Genomic DNA, 17,695 nt, shown 5'->3' on the forward strand with positions numbered 1-17,695 from the left:
ACATGATGCAACAATGTCACAAAAAGCCAGAGGAGTTGCTGTAGCTTCTCTTTGACTTTTGGAAAGTACCGGCGTCTTTTTGTGTTTATTTCTTACACTTGTATCAGCTTGTGTTTACAATGGAGAAGAAAGCGACATTGAGCAGCACTTGACAGACCGCGTTACACGGACACAAGAATAAACTGCAAATTTGTCACATATATATATAATTTTTATTTATTTTTTTGCTCATTCCACAAATTGATTTAGTCTCCTAAATTGTGAGTGTCTAATACAGACATGGGCAAACCCCGGCCCGCGGGCCAAATGCGGCCAGTTATGCGTTTCAATCCGGCCCGCCGAACTTATCCAATAAGGCTGGAAAAAAATTCCTTTTTTTTTTTTTGTTGTTGTTTTTGTTCAGCTCAGTGGCCGAGTGGTTAGAGTGTCCGCCCTGAGACTGGGAGGTCGTGGGTTCTATTCCCGGCCGGGTCATACCAAAGACTATAAAAATGGGACCGATTGCCACTCTGCTTCACACTCAGCTTTAAGGGTTGGAATTGGGAGGTTAGATCACCACATGATTCCCGAGCGCGGCGCTGTTGCTGCTCACCGCTCCCTCAGGGGATGGGTCAAATGCGGAGAGCAAATTTCGCCCCACTTAGATGGGTGTGACAATCAGTGGATCTTATCTTATCTTATTAATTTTATTTTGTCCCTGCAATGCCCGCGTTTCACCAATAGGTGGCGCCAGCCGCTGCGCCAAAATTTTTATTGTGGGTGGGCCTGAGGAAAAATGGGTGGGCCAGAGAAAATATCCCAAAAAAAAAATTCCCTTCACGTCCCTAATAGTGCTTTACCGCGGATACCAAGGACAGCGATTAAGTTGCCGCTCTTAACACACACTTTTTATGGCGTTATTTCGCTTCTTTAATTACGAGGGCGCAGAAAATAAAATCGCTGGCGCGGTCTCACGTAAAGTGAAGGACTGCTGTGAGTGACGGGTGCAGCTGGAGAACGCGCTCTCCAGCTGCAGCAGTACGAGCAGTGGATGACTGATGTTGGAATCCACTTCCCTCAGACTCCTGTGCAGATTATGTTTTACACCAGAGTCACTGCTGTGTAACTTCTACACACCCGGAAAATATGATCACTGGTCCGGCCCATCTGTCAAAATTTCAAACCCATTGTGGCCCGCAAGTCAAAAAGTTTGCCCACTCCTGGTCTAATAGATGAAAATAATCACCCTCAAATTGAGATGCCAACCTTTTGTCATCAGGAAGAAAATGTAATTAAGTCAGTTCATAAACACAATTTGTCACATGCAGACATCAAAGCGTAAGCTGCTAAGCCAGTTTAGATCTTTGTTGCTAACCAAAACGGCAGCACTTATTGAAGTACCTGATTTTACCTTATGTTTAGTATATGCTTGTTGCACAAATTGGATGTCTCCATTTTGAGAACCTCCGCAACTTATTTCAGCTTCAGCTTTACAGAGGCTATGTCTGCTCAACAGGCGGTGTGTTTCGTGACATCAACTGCAACCCCAGGAGGAGACGAGGACCAAGTGTAATTAGCAAAGTGCACATTACGTTTGTGCATGCGTGAAAATGAAGTATAAAAAAAAAAACTTGCTACCAAACAAAGCCGTCATTTGAATGCCGGCGAATGGAGTGCTAAAAGTGTTTGCGTAACTGCATACCTTAAAGGTTGCAAGCATTGTTTAAACGGCTTTCAGTCTCAAGTGGCAAAACGACTAGTGCACTTGGTGCCATTTTGAACTTTCCTAATGGAGTTTATAGGCAAAAAAACACCATTGCAAAGCTCGAGAAGACGGAAGTGTACGCTTGTAAACCTCTGTTCACTCTTCCCAATTTCCAGACAAAAAAGAAAGATCCAAACGGACGTAAAAGAGGCTAAATTGGAAAATGTCTTTAAGACATTTATTTTGTCAATATCCTAAAACCGAGACAGCAGACGGAAGCATCACGGATGTACGTGAAACGAAAGTGGAGAAAGATCCTACCCATCTCTTGATCGCATCCCAGTTTTGTGTCCTTGATCCATCGCCCAGTAAAGTGCACACATTCAGCATTATCGGCTGACATGCAAGGTGGCCAAAGTTTCAAACTATGGGCTTCGTCCAGCCATCCGTCACTTGTCTTCAAGGGGTCAGAAATTACTTAGTCTCCAACGATTAACATGTAGTCATTTTTCACAGCGTCTCTCTCTTCCTCCTTTGTCAATAAGACTGGTCGTTTTTGGATCGATGTAGCATATGCAAGGGCAACCATTCATCTTTCTGTTTCTGTCTGTTGCCAAACGCAGTCCTCGTAACAGGCAATCCACGGCGACTACAAAAACGCTTATTTAAATCATCAACTTTCATGCTGTTGAAATGTTTAAATCTCCATTGCTTTCCATTACATTTGACTGCTGTTTGGTAGCCGGGTAACGCCCCCCCTACCCACAATGCACAGCGCGGTCTGAGATGCGCACTTCGCTTATTCCGTTAACTGCTCGACTTATTTGAAGTTCATTACTAACTAAAACAGTAGCACCTCCCAAAGCAAATAAACACTTTCAGGTCGATGATATTAAGTCGTGTTTAGCGTTCCCGCACTCTAACACACTCGCTGCACAATGTTTACAATACGGGACTGATTAGTTCAACTTCAGCTTTACAGGTGCCATGCTGTGTCTGCTCTGTAGGGGGTGAGTGTGATGATGTGGGTAATTAAAGCCATGTCTGGCCTGGGGTCTAGTTTACAGTGAGGCATTTATATATAGTTAACAATGAATTGTGCCTTGGGGTCGCCTCTTTGCGAATTCACCAATTCCCCATGGAACCTTTCTTCATTTATTTGCTGAAAAGTACACCTATTTGCTTTTTCTTTTCTTTTTTTTTTTGTTTCTCATTGTATGGTGCAGCTAGAACGAATGTGGCGGTTTACTGTCTACTGTAGGTCATTTTGCCGAAATAAACCCTGCATGCTTCCCGCTCTCTCTCTCTTTCAGGAACTCCTACAGTCGCTCCAGCCTCCGGCGAGTCGAGGGCTGACCCCAACCTGACGCCGTGCCACATTCCCTGTCCTGCCGACAGCAACTGTCACAGGCACACACGTCGTCGATATTTTACTACACATACACTGGCACTCTGTCATGTTATAATCATCATCACCCCCCCCCCCCCCCCCCAGCATCACACGTCACTCCTAGCCTACCCTCCTCCCCTCGCCTCCACTCTCACACCTCAGCTGTTTATACTGGCAGGTTATCTGCACTGCAAACATCATTTTTTTTAGAGAGGCCCTGAGCGACTGCAGCACCGTTCTCACGCATCACCCCGATGTGTAACAGGATGCTTCGGACAAAGTCTGAACAGAACTGATTTTATCTTTGGATCTAAACAAGTGATTAGACTCCAAACTAGATGGTTTTCACTTCTTGTCCGCCCTTTCTTTTTATTTGCTTTGATTCGCTTTCTTGTTGAGACATTGTTGCAAAGCACCGCTGGTGGCCGAAGACATTCAATGAAAACCTTCCCGGGAGTTTGCGCTTGCTGTCAACACACCAAATAACTGACATTCCACCGTCCTCACCCTGATTGCAGGAATTCAATTTGTACTGTAGATGAGTTTTGTTTCTGAGGTCTCAGGTCTTTTGTGATTCTTGCCGGGATTAATGATGTCCAACGTCGACCCCCCCTGCTACAAAAGGCACTTAATTTACTGCCTCACCAAATATGTCCAAACTGTGACTTTGACCTCTCGAAATGCGCACTGTGATATTGCAGCATGTGAGCTCCTCTGAATGAACTCCTGAAGAGTGATACTGTTACTACTGTCCCAATTATCTTGCACTATTGTAAACTAACACTGTTGTAGCAATATTAGTGCTTTCCTTGTTTTACCAAGACCGGATTGTTTTTTTGTTTTTACCTCTTTGATAAATGTTGTATTTATTTACATGAACTTTTTCTACTACTGCCTTCTATTAAATTACTTTTCCTATAACTTAATGACTTTTATTGCCTATGTATTGTTACAGAGTTTATATTTGCTATTTGTCACATGTATTTATATTGGTGGTATTGATAGTGCTAGTTTTCCCATTTAGTTCTTTATTAGGTAGCCAAAATGAAAGTTTTTCACAAGCGTTAGTGTGATATTTAATAGTATCTCTTGAGTAATGAAAAAACTTCAAATAATTAATTCAAGGTGGGTTGGGCTGCTGAGGTGGGGTGGAATGTCAGTAATGCTACTCCAGCATTGTATATGTGATAAAGATAAATCTAACCTGAATGATCCGATTCTCTTGTATTCCTGTGGTTGCAGCACCGTAATCATTCTCGATTAAAGTCAAAACGACATGGTGCTTTTGCCTTTGGTGTTTGTTTTTTTGTTATTTTAGATGGCACATTTAAGATGTGGTGGTCATTTTTGAATCTATCCGGATGTCACACAAGCCTCATGTTTCCTTAAATATAATTCATATTCTTGAAGAAATTCAAGTAGTTATGAGTAGCTCCTACTTAGTGATTAAGGCGCTGACTCAGTCGTTCATTCAACTCTCAATCCTTTGTGGATCAGGAAGATCATCATAAAGGGTTTGTCCTCTAAATCCCGAGGTCACTGCCACCCCAATTGACCTTTAAAGGAAACCCACCTCTGATGTTCAAATAAGTGTCTCTCATTCTAGAATAAAAAGATGACTGGCTTCTCCTACTATGAGTCCGTGAAGGTCAATTGAGGTCGGCTGACGTCATCTTGTGAGCTCACACTTCAGAGCACCCCATTTCTCGTTGTGGAGCTGTGTACCGTACTTTAGCAAAGAATAAGAATAGAGAATAATAAGAATATTTTTCCCCCTAAAAAGTATTTTTTTTTAATTATTGTAATGTAAGCCACTGTGACAATATATATATATTAACACTGGCACTGCACTTTGATATAACAAAACGTACGCTGACCTGTTTCCCTAGAAAAACACCGTATTCATAATGGAATGTTACTCTTTACTAAATAAAAACCAGTGGCTACTAAAATAGTTTACCGCTACCAGAGTGTGAATGTGTGAGTGCACGAATAATGTATCCATTCCATTTTAAAGCGTCTTTGAGTGTCTAGAAAAGCGCTATATAAATCCGATGCATTATTATTATAGTGCACAACCACTGACCATTTAGATGAAGAAAACTAGTATTGCACTTTTTCTGTTGGAGAAGAAAATTGGAATGTGACAACTTACCCGTGATACAACTAGCCCCAGTCTGGCATGATTAAAAAAAGTGTTTTTAAGGGGCCAGAAAGTGCTTCAGCAATCGGCGCACACAGACTGACAGACAGTTTTAACAAATATGACAAAAATTGATATACATTTTATATTTCCACTTTAGAAGACAAATTCAACTAAACTGTGGGCTACTTGTTGGGTTGTAGGTTTGTTTTAGTTTTTTTTTGCAAACAATTAGACTGCATACCACTCGTAGTACATTAGTGCTCATCTCTATATCACAGTACGTACACCCATTCTGTCAACATTGCTCTGGCTGCCTGTACATGCTAGGATTCACTTCTAGAGCCCTCCATAATTTGGTAGATTTTATTGCATTTTATTGTTCTATTTGGCCAGCTTGTGTTGACTAAATTTTACATGAATGTCCCTCACAACAGATTAAAAAGGTGATGGAGTCTTTCTCCTAAAGAGTCAAATGCATTTCCGTTTGAGTTGCCTCCTCAGGATATACACATTTGTTTTGTTTTAGGCAAACGTTCTAGTTACTAGAATCTAGTAAGACTAGATTTTGATTTGAGTGATTTAGATTAACTGTAAAATCTTGTGATTCCCTATTTGACTGCATGTGAACTGCTTGCAGGCGCGGGAAATGGGTGCTGCTGGCCCTTTAAGAGGAGCGGGAGGAGGCGCGCGGAGCATCTTGGCTGCGGTGTTTTTGTCTGTCTGTCAGTGAGCGCTCCCGGAGCCGAGGCGGCTGGAAGGATTTACAAAAACGGGGGGCAGGTAAGAGCAGACTCCAAATTCCATATTATGCGTTGTTTTCAAACGAAGAAGGGGAAAAACGTTTGCTGTTTTTCATTGGTTCGATTGGCACGTGCTGCGTGCCAGCTGCTAGCTTACTTTGACCACCCCCTCCAGCCCCCCACCCCTCCCTCGAATCAGTCGGTCCTATTTGCAATATTTTCTAAAAAAGTAACGTCACTATAAAACGTATATTTGCTCTCATATAAACACTTTATTTAGCTGATAAAAATAGTTTAATTTTACGCCCTTTGCCATGTGATGAATGAGTCTCGCGCTCTCCTCAAGCTAGCCAGGTTTACATTATGCGCCTTCATAATAATCATTTCAAATCAAAATCAAAATGGTCGTCTAACGAACATGTGTTTCTATGATTGCATACCGTTTCAAATTGTGTTCATCCGGCTCGTGTGTATCAAATCTCTGTGTCCAGTCCATCAGTCATACTGTGTATTGTTCTAAAGGGCTCCTTGTAAGGGGGTGGTGGTCCTGTATGCGTGCGTGTGCGTGTGCGTGTGCGTGTGCGTGTGTATGTAGCGTGTGCTAATGACAACTTTTTTGACTGAAGAAGTGTCAGCATTACGGCATAACATGTGACGTCGCCCCCTTCCTGCCCGCCCACCATCCATGCAAAAGTCCAATCATCTTTTTACAGTGTCATTACTTTTTTTTTTCATTTTTTTTTTTAATGTGAATGTCCATGCAGCTGCTCAGGGGAGAGGGTGGGTCCGCGCTTTCTGCTGCTCCTCATTACTTCCAGATGTTGGGCCTATTTTTCCCCCCACTAGTCTTGGCCTCAAAATGTGCTCTTCTGGTCGGGTTGTAGCTGTCCGGTGGCCTCCCGATGGTGTAGCGGGGGTCCTCAAAAGATGGGTGCAGGGTGCACCCCAAAAGTGGTCCTTTTGGATCCAATTTCCTTTCACAAATTATGCTAATCTGAGTCTGCAATACATCACAGCATATGGTAGAGTTTTCTTCTTCTTCTTATTGATTATTCTATTGATTCATTGACTAATTGGATGAAAAATATTTAGTGAAAATCATTTCCACCCCAATTACTGCTTATTAACCATTTACTGTTGCTTAATGATGAAACAAAAACATCAGTTGAGAAAAATATCACACAAGAATGAGTTCATTTAATTAACTTAATTACAGTCGTTTGGACTTTGTCAAGCTTTTACATGTTAATAAACATGACAAAAGCTACACATGCGCTTTGTCTTTGATAAGTCTCTTTGAAGGACTGAATTGAATTGTTCCATTTTAAAATATATCGCCCTTGAAATGTATCACATCACACCCCATGTATCAAGATACCTATTGAATTGTATATTAGCGTCAGAATTAATGGTATCGGCATGTTACTTGTTAATACTCACCGATACGATACCACTGTTTTAATGCAGTATCGGGGCCTGTGCCGATACCAGTATTGGTATTGGAACAACACTAATACTGATTCTAAATTAGTTTTGACATAAACTTAACATTCATAGTTTTCTCTTAGATGCCACAATGAAGTAGTTGGTAGCTATTGTAAATATGTCTTGTAAAGCACCCATCCAGCATTCTGCCACAAAAACATTTGAATGTAACACAACATAAGAACAACAGCTTTTAATAATCCAAAAGACAAAATTTGATTTCACGATTTAAAAAATTTTCAACGATTAGATTTTTAAAATGACGATGTATCGAATTAATTGGATTTATTGCCCAGCCCTAATGACATGTAAATGCATATTGACAAGATGCAAACTTGTTGTCAAACTCAAAATGAGTTTAACTTGAAGCTGATCATAATTATTTATGGCCACATTTTTGTGACATGCTATTTTATAATAACCCAGTTGTTGTCAGGGTTCTTAGTGAACTGATGTCACATGTGCTCTGATGAGAGTTGTGTGGATTATGGCAGGATGCGGGGGTGTAGTCACGGGCCTTGCTGGTACGCCGCATGTATCAGTCGTCCGTACAATACGGCACTGTTGGCGCTGGTGTACAACGGGCCCTGTTCTAATGCCAGCGGTCGGCCCTTGGGATGGGCTCTGTCCCACCGAGTGGTGTGCGGCTCCTCTGTTTGTGTCACACTCTGTGAAGCGAGTGGACCCAAATACTCCAAAACCACCCAATGGAACCATTTTGCAACAGTGGTAACGCGACCCTTAGCTGAATCGCTACCAAGCATAACTTGTTCCGCATTGTTTTTGACTCCTGGGGACCCCGCGGAATCTCGTCCCTGGAATGCAATGCATCTTGTTCTAACTTTTGGACCCCCTCGCCGGGGGCTGCGTTGGAATGTGGGGTTATAAATCCCATTTGCACACCGGGCCACACGCCGACAGGACTAATGAAATTATACCCCGGAACCTGCATGACGTTGTCGACTGTCTACTGATTAGCCGCAGAGTGCACGGCTTGATAATGAAGCATCTGTTCTTGTGCAACAATACACCGCATCACTCTAATGTGGAAAGTTTCCTCATGAAAGGATGCTTTTTTCTGTTGTTGTACATGAAATCAAAGAGTCTTCAGAGAGAGCATGGAGGAGGAAAGAAAATCGACTTTTTAATTAACCTCAGCTGATGATATTATGGGGTTTGAAAAAGATAGAGTTAGTGTTGTGCCGATACCAATGCTGGTATCGGCAGAGGCCCCGATACTGCATTAAAACAGTGGTATCGGGGAGTACTAACAAGTAACATGCCGATACTAGGGGTGTGAATTGCCTAGTACCTGGCGATTTGATTTGCATCACGATTCATAGGTCACGATTCAATTCGATACCGATTAATCTCGATACAAATCTATAAATTGATTATTGCGATTTTTTTTTTTTTGCTCAAATTTAGAAAATACAAATCAGTAAACTTGTACATGTACACTGTAAGATTTGTAAGAACATGTATTTATTTATCTGAAAATTCAGAAACTGAGCCACTGCATTAAACAAATGCAATTTCATGTTCTAACAGTACTGAAATAAAATATTAAGGCTTAATGTTCCATTAATATAACATTCTTCCATGCTTAACGTGTGAACCCTAACCTTAAGTAAGATGCTTTGTTGACTATTCCGATTAAAAAATAGATGTTTAAAAATCAATTCGGCCGCATATTAAATCGATTCAAGAATTGCGTGCTGTAATATCGCGATATATTGCCGAATCGATTTTTTCTAGCACCCCTAGCCGATACCATTAATTCTGAGTAGAACCTGGAGAAATACGCTTCTCTAAAGTTTTCTTTTTCAATGAGACCTGCCCCAAAAGTACAATCCACCCGATGCATGCACAAAGAAATGTATCCCTTTAAATCAAGATCAGAACAACTGAGTAAAAGGTTCCAAAAAGATGCTTCCAGAAACACACCCAGCAGGAGCAGCCAGATGACAAAGAGCGTGATGCTTTCCAAGGGCCGCTCCCAGACGAGCAACAGAAACGCCGCTGCTAATATAGAGACCGTGCTCAGGCATTTGCCTCGCCTCGCCTCGCTGCTTTTGGCCAGCACACTTGCTGTTTGCAGTCGGGACCTGTTGCCAATCGAACCGTCCTATCCTGTTGAGATGCGCTTATTAAAATTTTTTGTGTGTTCTTATGGCAACAAACACACTGGCCCAGTGAAAAAAACATAAGCAGATACTGTAGGCCTACTTGTAAAATGAGTTGTTACAGGATAGTAAATCAAGTTTGAGTGGGCATATGGTCGGATCTGGATGAAGTGGAAAGAATATTAATTAATTCTACTTGAGCTACTTTAATAGAATAATCGACCTGGAAACCTTAAACCCACAAACATCCCAGAGTAGGTTAAGCATGTTTCCCCCCCCCCCCCCCACTTTTTTATTTTTTTTACAAAGTGAAAGCAGCCCTTTCTTCAGCCACCTTTGTTTGCTTTTTACACAGAACAGAGTGAAGGCAGGTATTTCCATAACTGTGTTTGCGCTTTCACACAGTGACACAGCTTCCCGGAATCAGAAGATTAGTTGTGTGACAGTATCAGAATGCCTGCATGGTGAGACGTCACATACTGTATGATTTCTAAATTGTATGGCCGTAACGACTCGTATCTGGATTTCTGACCCTCAGTTTGATACAAATTTGTGTTATTAACCATCCATTTTATGAACCGCTTATTCTCACTAAAGTTTATTATAAATATTATTATAAATATCACACACATAAACATATAGTATATCAGGAGTGTGCATCTCTCCACAAAAGACAACTTCACTCATCCCTCAACACATCGGGTACGATGCGATTCACAGATGTACCGCTTTTAAAATGTATCGATTCAATTTGTTTTGATATGGTACGGCTGTACCTTTTGTCGTGTGTGTGTGTATATATATATATATATATATATATATATATATATATATATATATTAGGACTAGGTGATTAAGAAAAACGTAATAATCAGTTATTGTGATTGATATTGAAATCAAGATTAAGTAACACGGCTATTTATTGATTTAAAAACATATTTATTCAAATACCCACGCTCAACATTATAACTTAAAAAAAAATATATAAAATTATTTAAAAAAAAGGAATATGAAAATTATAGCAATAAAAGAACCAATAAATACCTGCTTTGCCGCCTTGGCCTCAGGGACCGTGTGGGCCAGATAAACACTTACAAAAAGAGTAGAAGAAGAAAGTTGTGATTAAATTTGACTCATTTTTCACAATTAGGATGAATCTATGCCTTGTAAGTATTGTTATATTACCTGTCTGTATGTATTACTACAATGTTTGTGTGTGAATTTTCGTTATTTAAAGGAACATTACTCCTGGATCACGATGCTGATTTTATACTAGTCCGTCATTGACTGCTAGCATTAGCATTGTCTGGTATTTAAATAAATAAGAACTTGTATCTCAAGGCAATATGAGCATATCTGGCTGTATCTGGATCAGCATACTGTACACAGGAAGTCAGGAGGAGCGTGTCATGGTTGTGTTGTGCCTTTTCAAAGGCGACACGCGTTGCTGTCGACTCTAGAGTTTTGTGAGTTTCAGTTTGGAAAGTTCGTATAGTTTACAGGCTTATCAAATGGGGGAAGGAACCGACAAGATCTGTGGACAAAAATGGCTTCCCGTGCTGTGGCGTCCAATCTAGGCTGGACCAGAGCTTTTAACCCCATCTCCGCTTTGAACAAGCATCTTCCTTCCGCCTGGTCTTCATCTTCCTCCCCTGACGACCCCCGCCGTCGCCATCACTCTTAACCCCCCCCCCCCCCCCATTAAGGCATTTCTCCCAAAAAAGCCCCCAACCCCCCTTGCTTTTTCTTCTTTTTTGGGGTTGTTTCTTTCCGGTGTGGTGCCTCTCCCTTGCTCAGTTTCCTGTTGGGATGACCCAACAGCCGGGCCGCCGGGCGTTTACTCGGCTCAAGGAGTAATGTGAGCCGCCCGGCCCCTCCCTTTAAGGCCAGTGCCAGACCGCTCAGCACGTCGCCATCCCTCCCGCCACGCTCTTTTAACGCGAGGAGCAGGGATTTTTCCAAAAGGGCCGAGTCCCGGTGGCGACGTCCCATTGGCCCGCCACGACTTGACTGTGTTGCCATATGCATCACGAGGTCATCAGATTCCAGAACACTAAGGTCTCCTAATGTTAAGAATCTGGCTGTTATGCTGTATACATTTTGCTGACGTATTATATAGTGGAGTGAAAGAAGCCATCTGTTTTCCACATGGAGCAGAGAGGCAGACGTTTCCGTGAATAGACGCGTCCCTGCTGTTGTGTAACTTTTTCATGCGTCTCCATTAAGATTGGTGGCCCCCGAGCTGAAAGTCTTGACCATAAATGAGCTTCAGTCAGGAAAGATAAAGTACTGCCTCTGCTCCTCATGAGCGCGCTCTTTTGTTTGAGTATTTTTAGACCCGGAATGCGCAAATCATGGTTATCCTCAGGGCGAAGACATTTGAAATGACATATTGACTTTTTGTTAGCTGTTCCTGTGATCTTGTGCGTGATCTCCCTCATGTGTATGCTCGCCCATCTGGGAGTTGACTGGATCTTGGATTTGCAGTGATTCACACTGGTGGGCAAAAGTTTCCATTGAAAAACTTTTCACTTTTACGTCATCCCGTCTCGTTTATTCTGTTTTCCTGGCTTGGGAGGAAGTGACCCGGTTGTTACCGGGCCCTTGGGAGTTTCTCCCTTTCCTGTAAAGCCTTCCTCCGTCGGACCTCAACACATTAGCACCAATTAGCTGGGAAATGTCATTGCAAATGTTGCTGCGGACACATTTGAAGGAGCTGAATCTCAACTCTTGCGTCATCCCAGTCTGTACCTGACGACATTGGCATCAAAGTGGCGGCTGTCTTTGTGGATCAGTGGAAGTGGGAAGACTTTGGACGCTGTTGCTGCGTTCTGTGAGTTCAAAGTTGCCTCCTGCACAAGCGCCACATCTTTTGCTGTCTTTAGCGCGCGTTTCTTGGCCTTGAGTTTGTACGAATCAGGATTCAAAGTGTTTAGTGGTATGTTTCCTGGAAATCAAGACATCAAAACCACTTGAGAGTCAGCATGCGGGTCCCAAACAACACTTCAGCAGCTTATTTGTTTGTTTTGAGGTGCACTCGCTTGCCAAACACTCATGCGCATGCTGTCTGTCTTGCTCGGTGATGCCCCTCCTCTCTTTCTATTAGAACCAGCTGTGGAACCGGGGGGCCTGCATGAATGGCTCTTTGTGATTTGCAGCCCCGCAAAAAGGTTTGTTGCTACCCAGGCCACTACGCCCTCTCAGCTCAGTGCCTCTGACGTGACACAATGAGCTCAACAACAACAACAACAAGGCTTGCTTTGATTTTTTGTAAAGGTCACTCAAAAGACGCTTGAAAAAAATGTCATGGTCGCACATCTCAGGGGAAGTTTGACAATCAGCAGACGCCGTCACACTACTCATCCTCCACATACACGCACGCACTCCCTACACAGCAAAGGAATGTAAAGCCTTGATAACAGCAAACTGTACATTTGGCTTCACTTTGGTACGATCCACCATTTTATGTGCTTCCGCTGTCACAAGTTAGCGCTTGGTGATGACTCAACTATAACAAGAAATGCAGAGATGATCACGACGTTTCGCACTGGGAATTGTATGCATCCCCAGGTTCCTTTACGGATCCATATCACCTTTTGGCAACAGTTTGTGCTTTAAGCTGTTTAATGACACCCCGGTTGTGGTTAATTGTAAAACTAAACACACAACGAAAGAATTACACACATTTTATATTTTAAATACAAGACATACTTCGTTTTAGAAACATCGCCAGTGCTAATGCTACCAGTCAATGTATAATCCCATTGACATGCTAACAGAAAATTAGCATTGAGTTCTAGGAGTGATATTCCTTCAAATAATGAATATTCTCACGCAAGTGCATTACACAGTAAAATCGGAAGTGTAAATTTAACACTTTCCCTGAGTTTATGTGTTTTTCACCAGTTCTGAGTCAAATTTACACTTCTAAAAGTGTAAAAATGTAACTCTTTGGTAGAGTGAAATTACAACACCCATAGTGTTATTATTTGACACATAAAAGTAACTTAGACTCTAAAGTGTTATCTACTTTCACCTATCAGTGTAATTTTTTTTCAAATTATCAGTGTTATTTCTTTACACTTAAAAGTGTTATTTCCTTTCATATTTTTTTTTTGTCTTAAAAGAGAACTCAACATAAAGTCAGACTCTTGCTCCACACCTCACTAAGATCTAAAATCGGCGCTTAGAGGGGGTGTTGCCTGGAGGACCGTTGGGTTGCGAATGGGGAGAGGGTTGGGCGTGGTCTGGCTGTGATTGACAGCAGCAACTCACTAAGAAGCCGTTTAAGGAGGCGTGTACGAGAACGAGCCGGTGGGTGGCGGGGGCGACTACGGAACAAGTGACGTAGTATGTATCGTCATAATATAATGATAATAAAAATAAGTAATAAGAGAACAAACGGCCAAATTGTGTTTATCTCAGTGTTAGGTGGCACCAAACACACGATTTTTGCCCTGCAAATTAAGCTTTAAACAAACATGTATTAAAATGTAAAAATAATGACCATGACATGTAGACAGCATTTGTAGACACCAGTTTATACAGTTTATCAGCAAGAAAAAGTTGATTAAGTATTAAGTTATGCTTTAATTTCTCACAGTATTGTTGTTACTTTTAACCATGAAGTGTTATTTTAGTTCCTTTTTTTTTTGTGTGTGTTAATACAGTTTAGTGTGACAACCCAAGTGGAGACAGTGGGTCTCGAACCTAGTTTCTAGCACTTGGGGGGCACGAGATGGTACATGTTCGTTGCCGCAAAATTCTTACTTGTAGGCCTAGTTCCCGCACGACTTGCGGTAAATATGAATTGCCGGTACGGAAAAATATCCACTTCGTTTTTAGTTTTACAGAAAAATAATGAACATAAAATACACTACTCATAAAAATCCAGAAACTTTTTGTTTTATGTCTCATTTGCTTTTTCTATGCAAACTCGTGAACAAAATAATTCAAGAACCGTATAATTTCTTCCTTACCTTATAAAACTGAATAATCCATGCCCAGAGTTGTCGTTAAAATCTAGGGGAAAAGGCAGCTGCCTTGCAGGAGAAAAGAGCCCGGATCTATAAGGTAACTCAGCCTGGAGTCAATGAGTTTGTTTCGCTGAAATAACACCACCCGTAGAGCTTTTTCTTCACTGTGAGTGTTCAAATAACACCCAAATCAACACCCAGTAACTAAAAAATAATTAACACTAGATTTTTAACTCAATTTAACACTACAGAATTTGCTGTGTAGTAACACATACAGACAGGTAATATGGAAATACTCAAGCCATAAATTGTCCCTAGTATGGGAAAAACAAGTTACAGAAATACATGGAAAATTCGCAAACATTCTTCTTCTACACGTTTTATATTAATGTACACACAAGGCACGCACAGAAGGAACAGCTGGTATTTAGTTTTATTTGTTGCTTTTTTAATTACTATTGTTTTCATATTTTTTTCTTTTTTTACAATTTATTTTCTGCTTCTTTTAAGTTATATTTAAAGTCGCGGTTTGTTAGTTGAATAAACACTAAGTTTATAAATAATTGAGTAATCATGTTTATTAATTGTGATTTCAATATCAATAAAAATAATCCTGATTAATATGTTTTTCCATAATTGCATGCAGGTGAGCTGCGAGTATTATTTTTGTCCACTTGGAAACACCATCCTCACGTTCTGCCCAAAGATGTCCTTTGGCTTTGTGTTTGTATAGTTTTAAAAGACGGGGCCTGGCTTGGTGAGTGATGTGGGTGTCAGCAAATGTGTATAAATTTGTCACTATGCCATAAACTGGCAAAGTGGCAGGTCAACTTCAGCCCCTCATCCTCATCCATCATCTGTACTTTACAAATAGTACAGTGAACGAGGAGAAATCTGTGTGACGAGCAGCCTGCTGTGACTGTTGAATTCATTTTCGCCGCCTTACACCCACCATGTCGCACTGCTGCGATGTCACACTATTTTGCTGGCACACCCCACGCTGGAACACCAGGTCAGATTTATCGTCCCCAAACCGTACGGTGGTAAATTGAACTGCAGCGCTTGGTGGAAATGTGGTTTGCGGCTCATGGTCTTCGCCTGGAGTCTGAAGGTGACTTGTGCAGCTGTTCTAAGAAAACATTTCACAATCACACACTGCAGGGAGGCTCCCACCCTGAGGGGACGCTCGGTCGACTTCAACCTACTGGCTGCACCGCAAGCAGGTCAGACTGAGATCGGCGTCTCGCAGCGGCCTTATTGTTCACATCCGCGGTGTTTCTCAGAACGACTGGAATGTTTTTGCTGGCATTGCAGGCAGTCTTTAGTGAGTGTTGCGGGGGCCGGCCTCTTCCAACCTGACATAAGTCTGTTTTTATCTGTGAGTCAACAACTTTAATGGTGTTGTGAACGATGCGTCTGATGACCACTTGCCACAATCCTACCGACTGTCTTCCTTCATGAGTTTTGCCTTTTTCTACCGCAGATGGTAATTGGCCACAGTCTAAGCTTTCTTGCTTGTTTTTCTTGCAGGTGCTGGCCTGAAAAAGCGAAAGAAGGACGGCAGTTGAAGGAGAGCGGCGACGAGCGGGCCCCCGTCGTTGCTGGTATGAAACGGAAAATATGGTCTTTCTCTTCCTAATGCAAAAACCATTGCAGAGCTTGGGAATCTTGGTGGAAAAAAAACCCTAATAGATGGTGGTATTTCTGACTTTGCAATACTGAGATTAGATCCTTTGTAATGGCAACAGCAGTGAGGTGACTCAGTTTGTGTGGAAGCGGTGAGTTTGATACACTTGGAATTTGAAATGACTCTCAGGGGTGGTCCCGCTCTTTCGAAAGCAAACTGTACACTTATTGTGAATCACATCTTGTAGATACCGGTGTGCGGCACTTTCAATGCGCCGTGGAAGGTCAAACGTGTAACGCGTGACATCTTGCAAGACATTCTGCAGATGTGCATTTAGCGCACGCTGACCTGCATCTTTACCACGCAAGACTTTTAATCTTAAAGGCAGGCAGTGGAGGAGTTTACCCCATTAACGTGGCACGCAGATGCACTGGAAGGGATCATCGCAAAGGGGTGGAGCTGCACTTTTGTCCTGCATGAGGCTGCTTGCTCAGAGGAAGTCATCTGAAGAATGGTGGTACGGTGCGAGAGACGAGGCAATGGATTACATCTCCTTGATAGATTATGCACATAAGCATCTACTAATTAATCTACAGGAGGTCCTCTGTTTATGACGGTTATGTTAGAGAGTAAAGATTTCCAGAGGAGTTAATAGCGGAGGTCTGCTCAACGATGTCGCTCAACTTCCTTGAGGTGACATTTTGTGATTGTAGCCTACATTAGTTGTGCACTCCATTTGTTTGTGGAGTTTATGTGTTATCAACATGCATGTGTGGGCTATGATACACCCCAAAAACAGTTGGGTCAAAAATTGGACCGACCCACTAACTTGAGCCAATTTGATCCAACTTTGGGTTGTTTTGTACACATTTTTACAAGGGAATTCAGAAAGTTCAATTCCGAAATTAACTTGGGTCAATTTGACCCAACTTTAAACTGGGTTGTTTTATACAAAGCAATGGGCTCTTTGCACAAATCCACTACTTCCTGAACTCAATACCACTCCTTCATTTCCTGTCTTTTATGATTGGACAAATTGATTAATCCAGGTCATTGTGGTTACTAAGGTCAGGCACACCTGGATTAATCAGTTTGGAGGAAATGAAGAGTTGTAATGAGTTCGGGAAGTAGTGGATTTATGCAAAGAGCCCATTAAGAAAGTTGGGTCAAATTGACCCAAGTTAACAGGTCATCCAAATTGTGAACCAAATTGGGTTGTTCTTGACCCAGCAGTTTTAAGAATGTACACTCTACAAACAGTTGGCACAAAAATAAGCCAAATTGGATGAAAAGATACTGACCCAACTTTTTGGGTTATTCATTTAACCCAAAAAGTTGGGTCAAATGATTAAAAACACACACACACAAAACATATTCTTTGGTATTGGGTTGCTTTGTAGGTTATTAATTTAATTTGACCCAACTTTTTGGGTTAAATAATTCGAAAAATCTTTTTTGACCACAATGTTTAACCCAAAATGTTGGGTCAAATGAATAACCCACAAAACAACCCAAAAAAAT

The 17,695-nt window shown here is 41.7% G+C and overlaps 2 protein-coding genes across 8 annotated transcripts in view; both read left to right on the top strand.

Annotated features, from left to right (window-relative positions):
- dock6 (dedicator of cytokinesis 6) overlaps positions 1-4,356 on the top strand; it is a 41,221-nt gene extending 36,865 nt beyond the window's left edge. For all 7 annotated transcript variants that reach the window (XM_077556158.1, XM_077556160.1, XM_077556159.1 and 4 more), the window contains one exon: positions 2,998-4,356. In XM_077556158.1, the coding sequence (XP_077412284.1) occupies positions 2,998-3,040 (43 nt within the window). In that variant the 3' untranslated portion in view covers positions 3,041-4,356. The remainder of the gene's footprint in view (positions 1-2,997) is intronic.
- Positions 4,357-5,868: 1,512 nt separating this feature from the next.
- Positions 5,869-17,695, top strand: part of kank2 (KN motif and ankyrin repeat domains 2) — a 29,542-nt gene continuing 17,715 nt past the window's right edge. Inside the window, exons 1-2 of the mRNA XM_077559020.1 lie at positions 5,869-6,000; positions 16,078-16,151. The gene's annotated coding sequence lies outside the window, so the exon portion shown is untranslated. The remainder of the gene's footprint in view (positions 6,001-16,077; positions 16,152-17,695) is intronic.

Source organism: Vanacampus margaritifer, chromosome 2 (genome assembly GCF_051991255.1).
Source record: "Vanacampus margaritifer isolate UIUO_Vmar chromosome 2, RoL_Vmar_1.0, whole genome shotgun sequence".
NCBI classification, from domain to species: Eukaryota; Metazoa; Chordata; class Actinopteri; order Syngnathiformes; family Syngnathidae; genus Vanacampus; species Vanacampus margaritifer.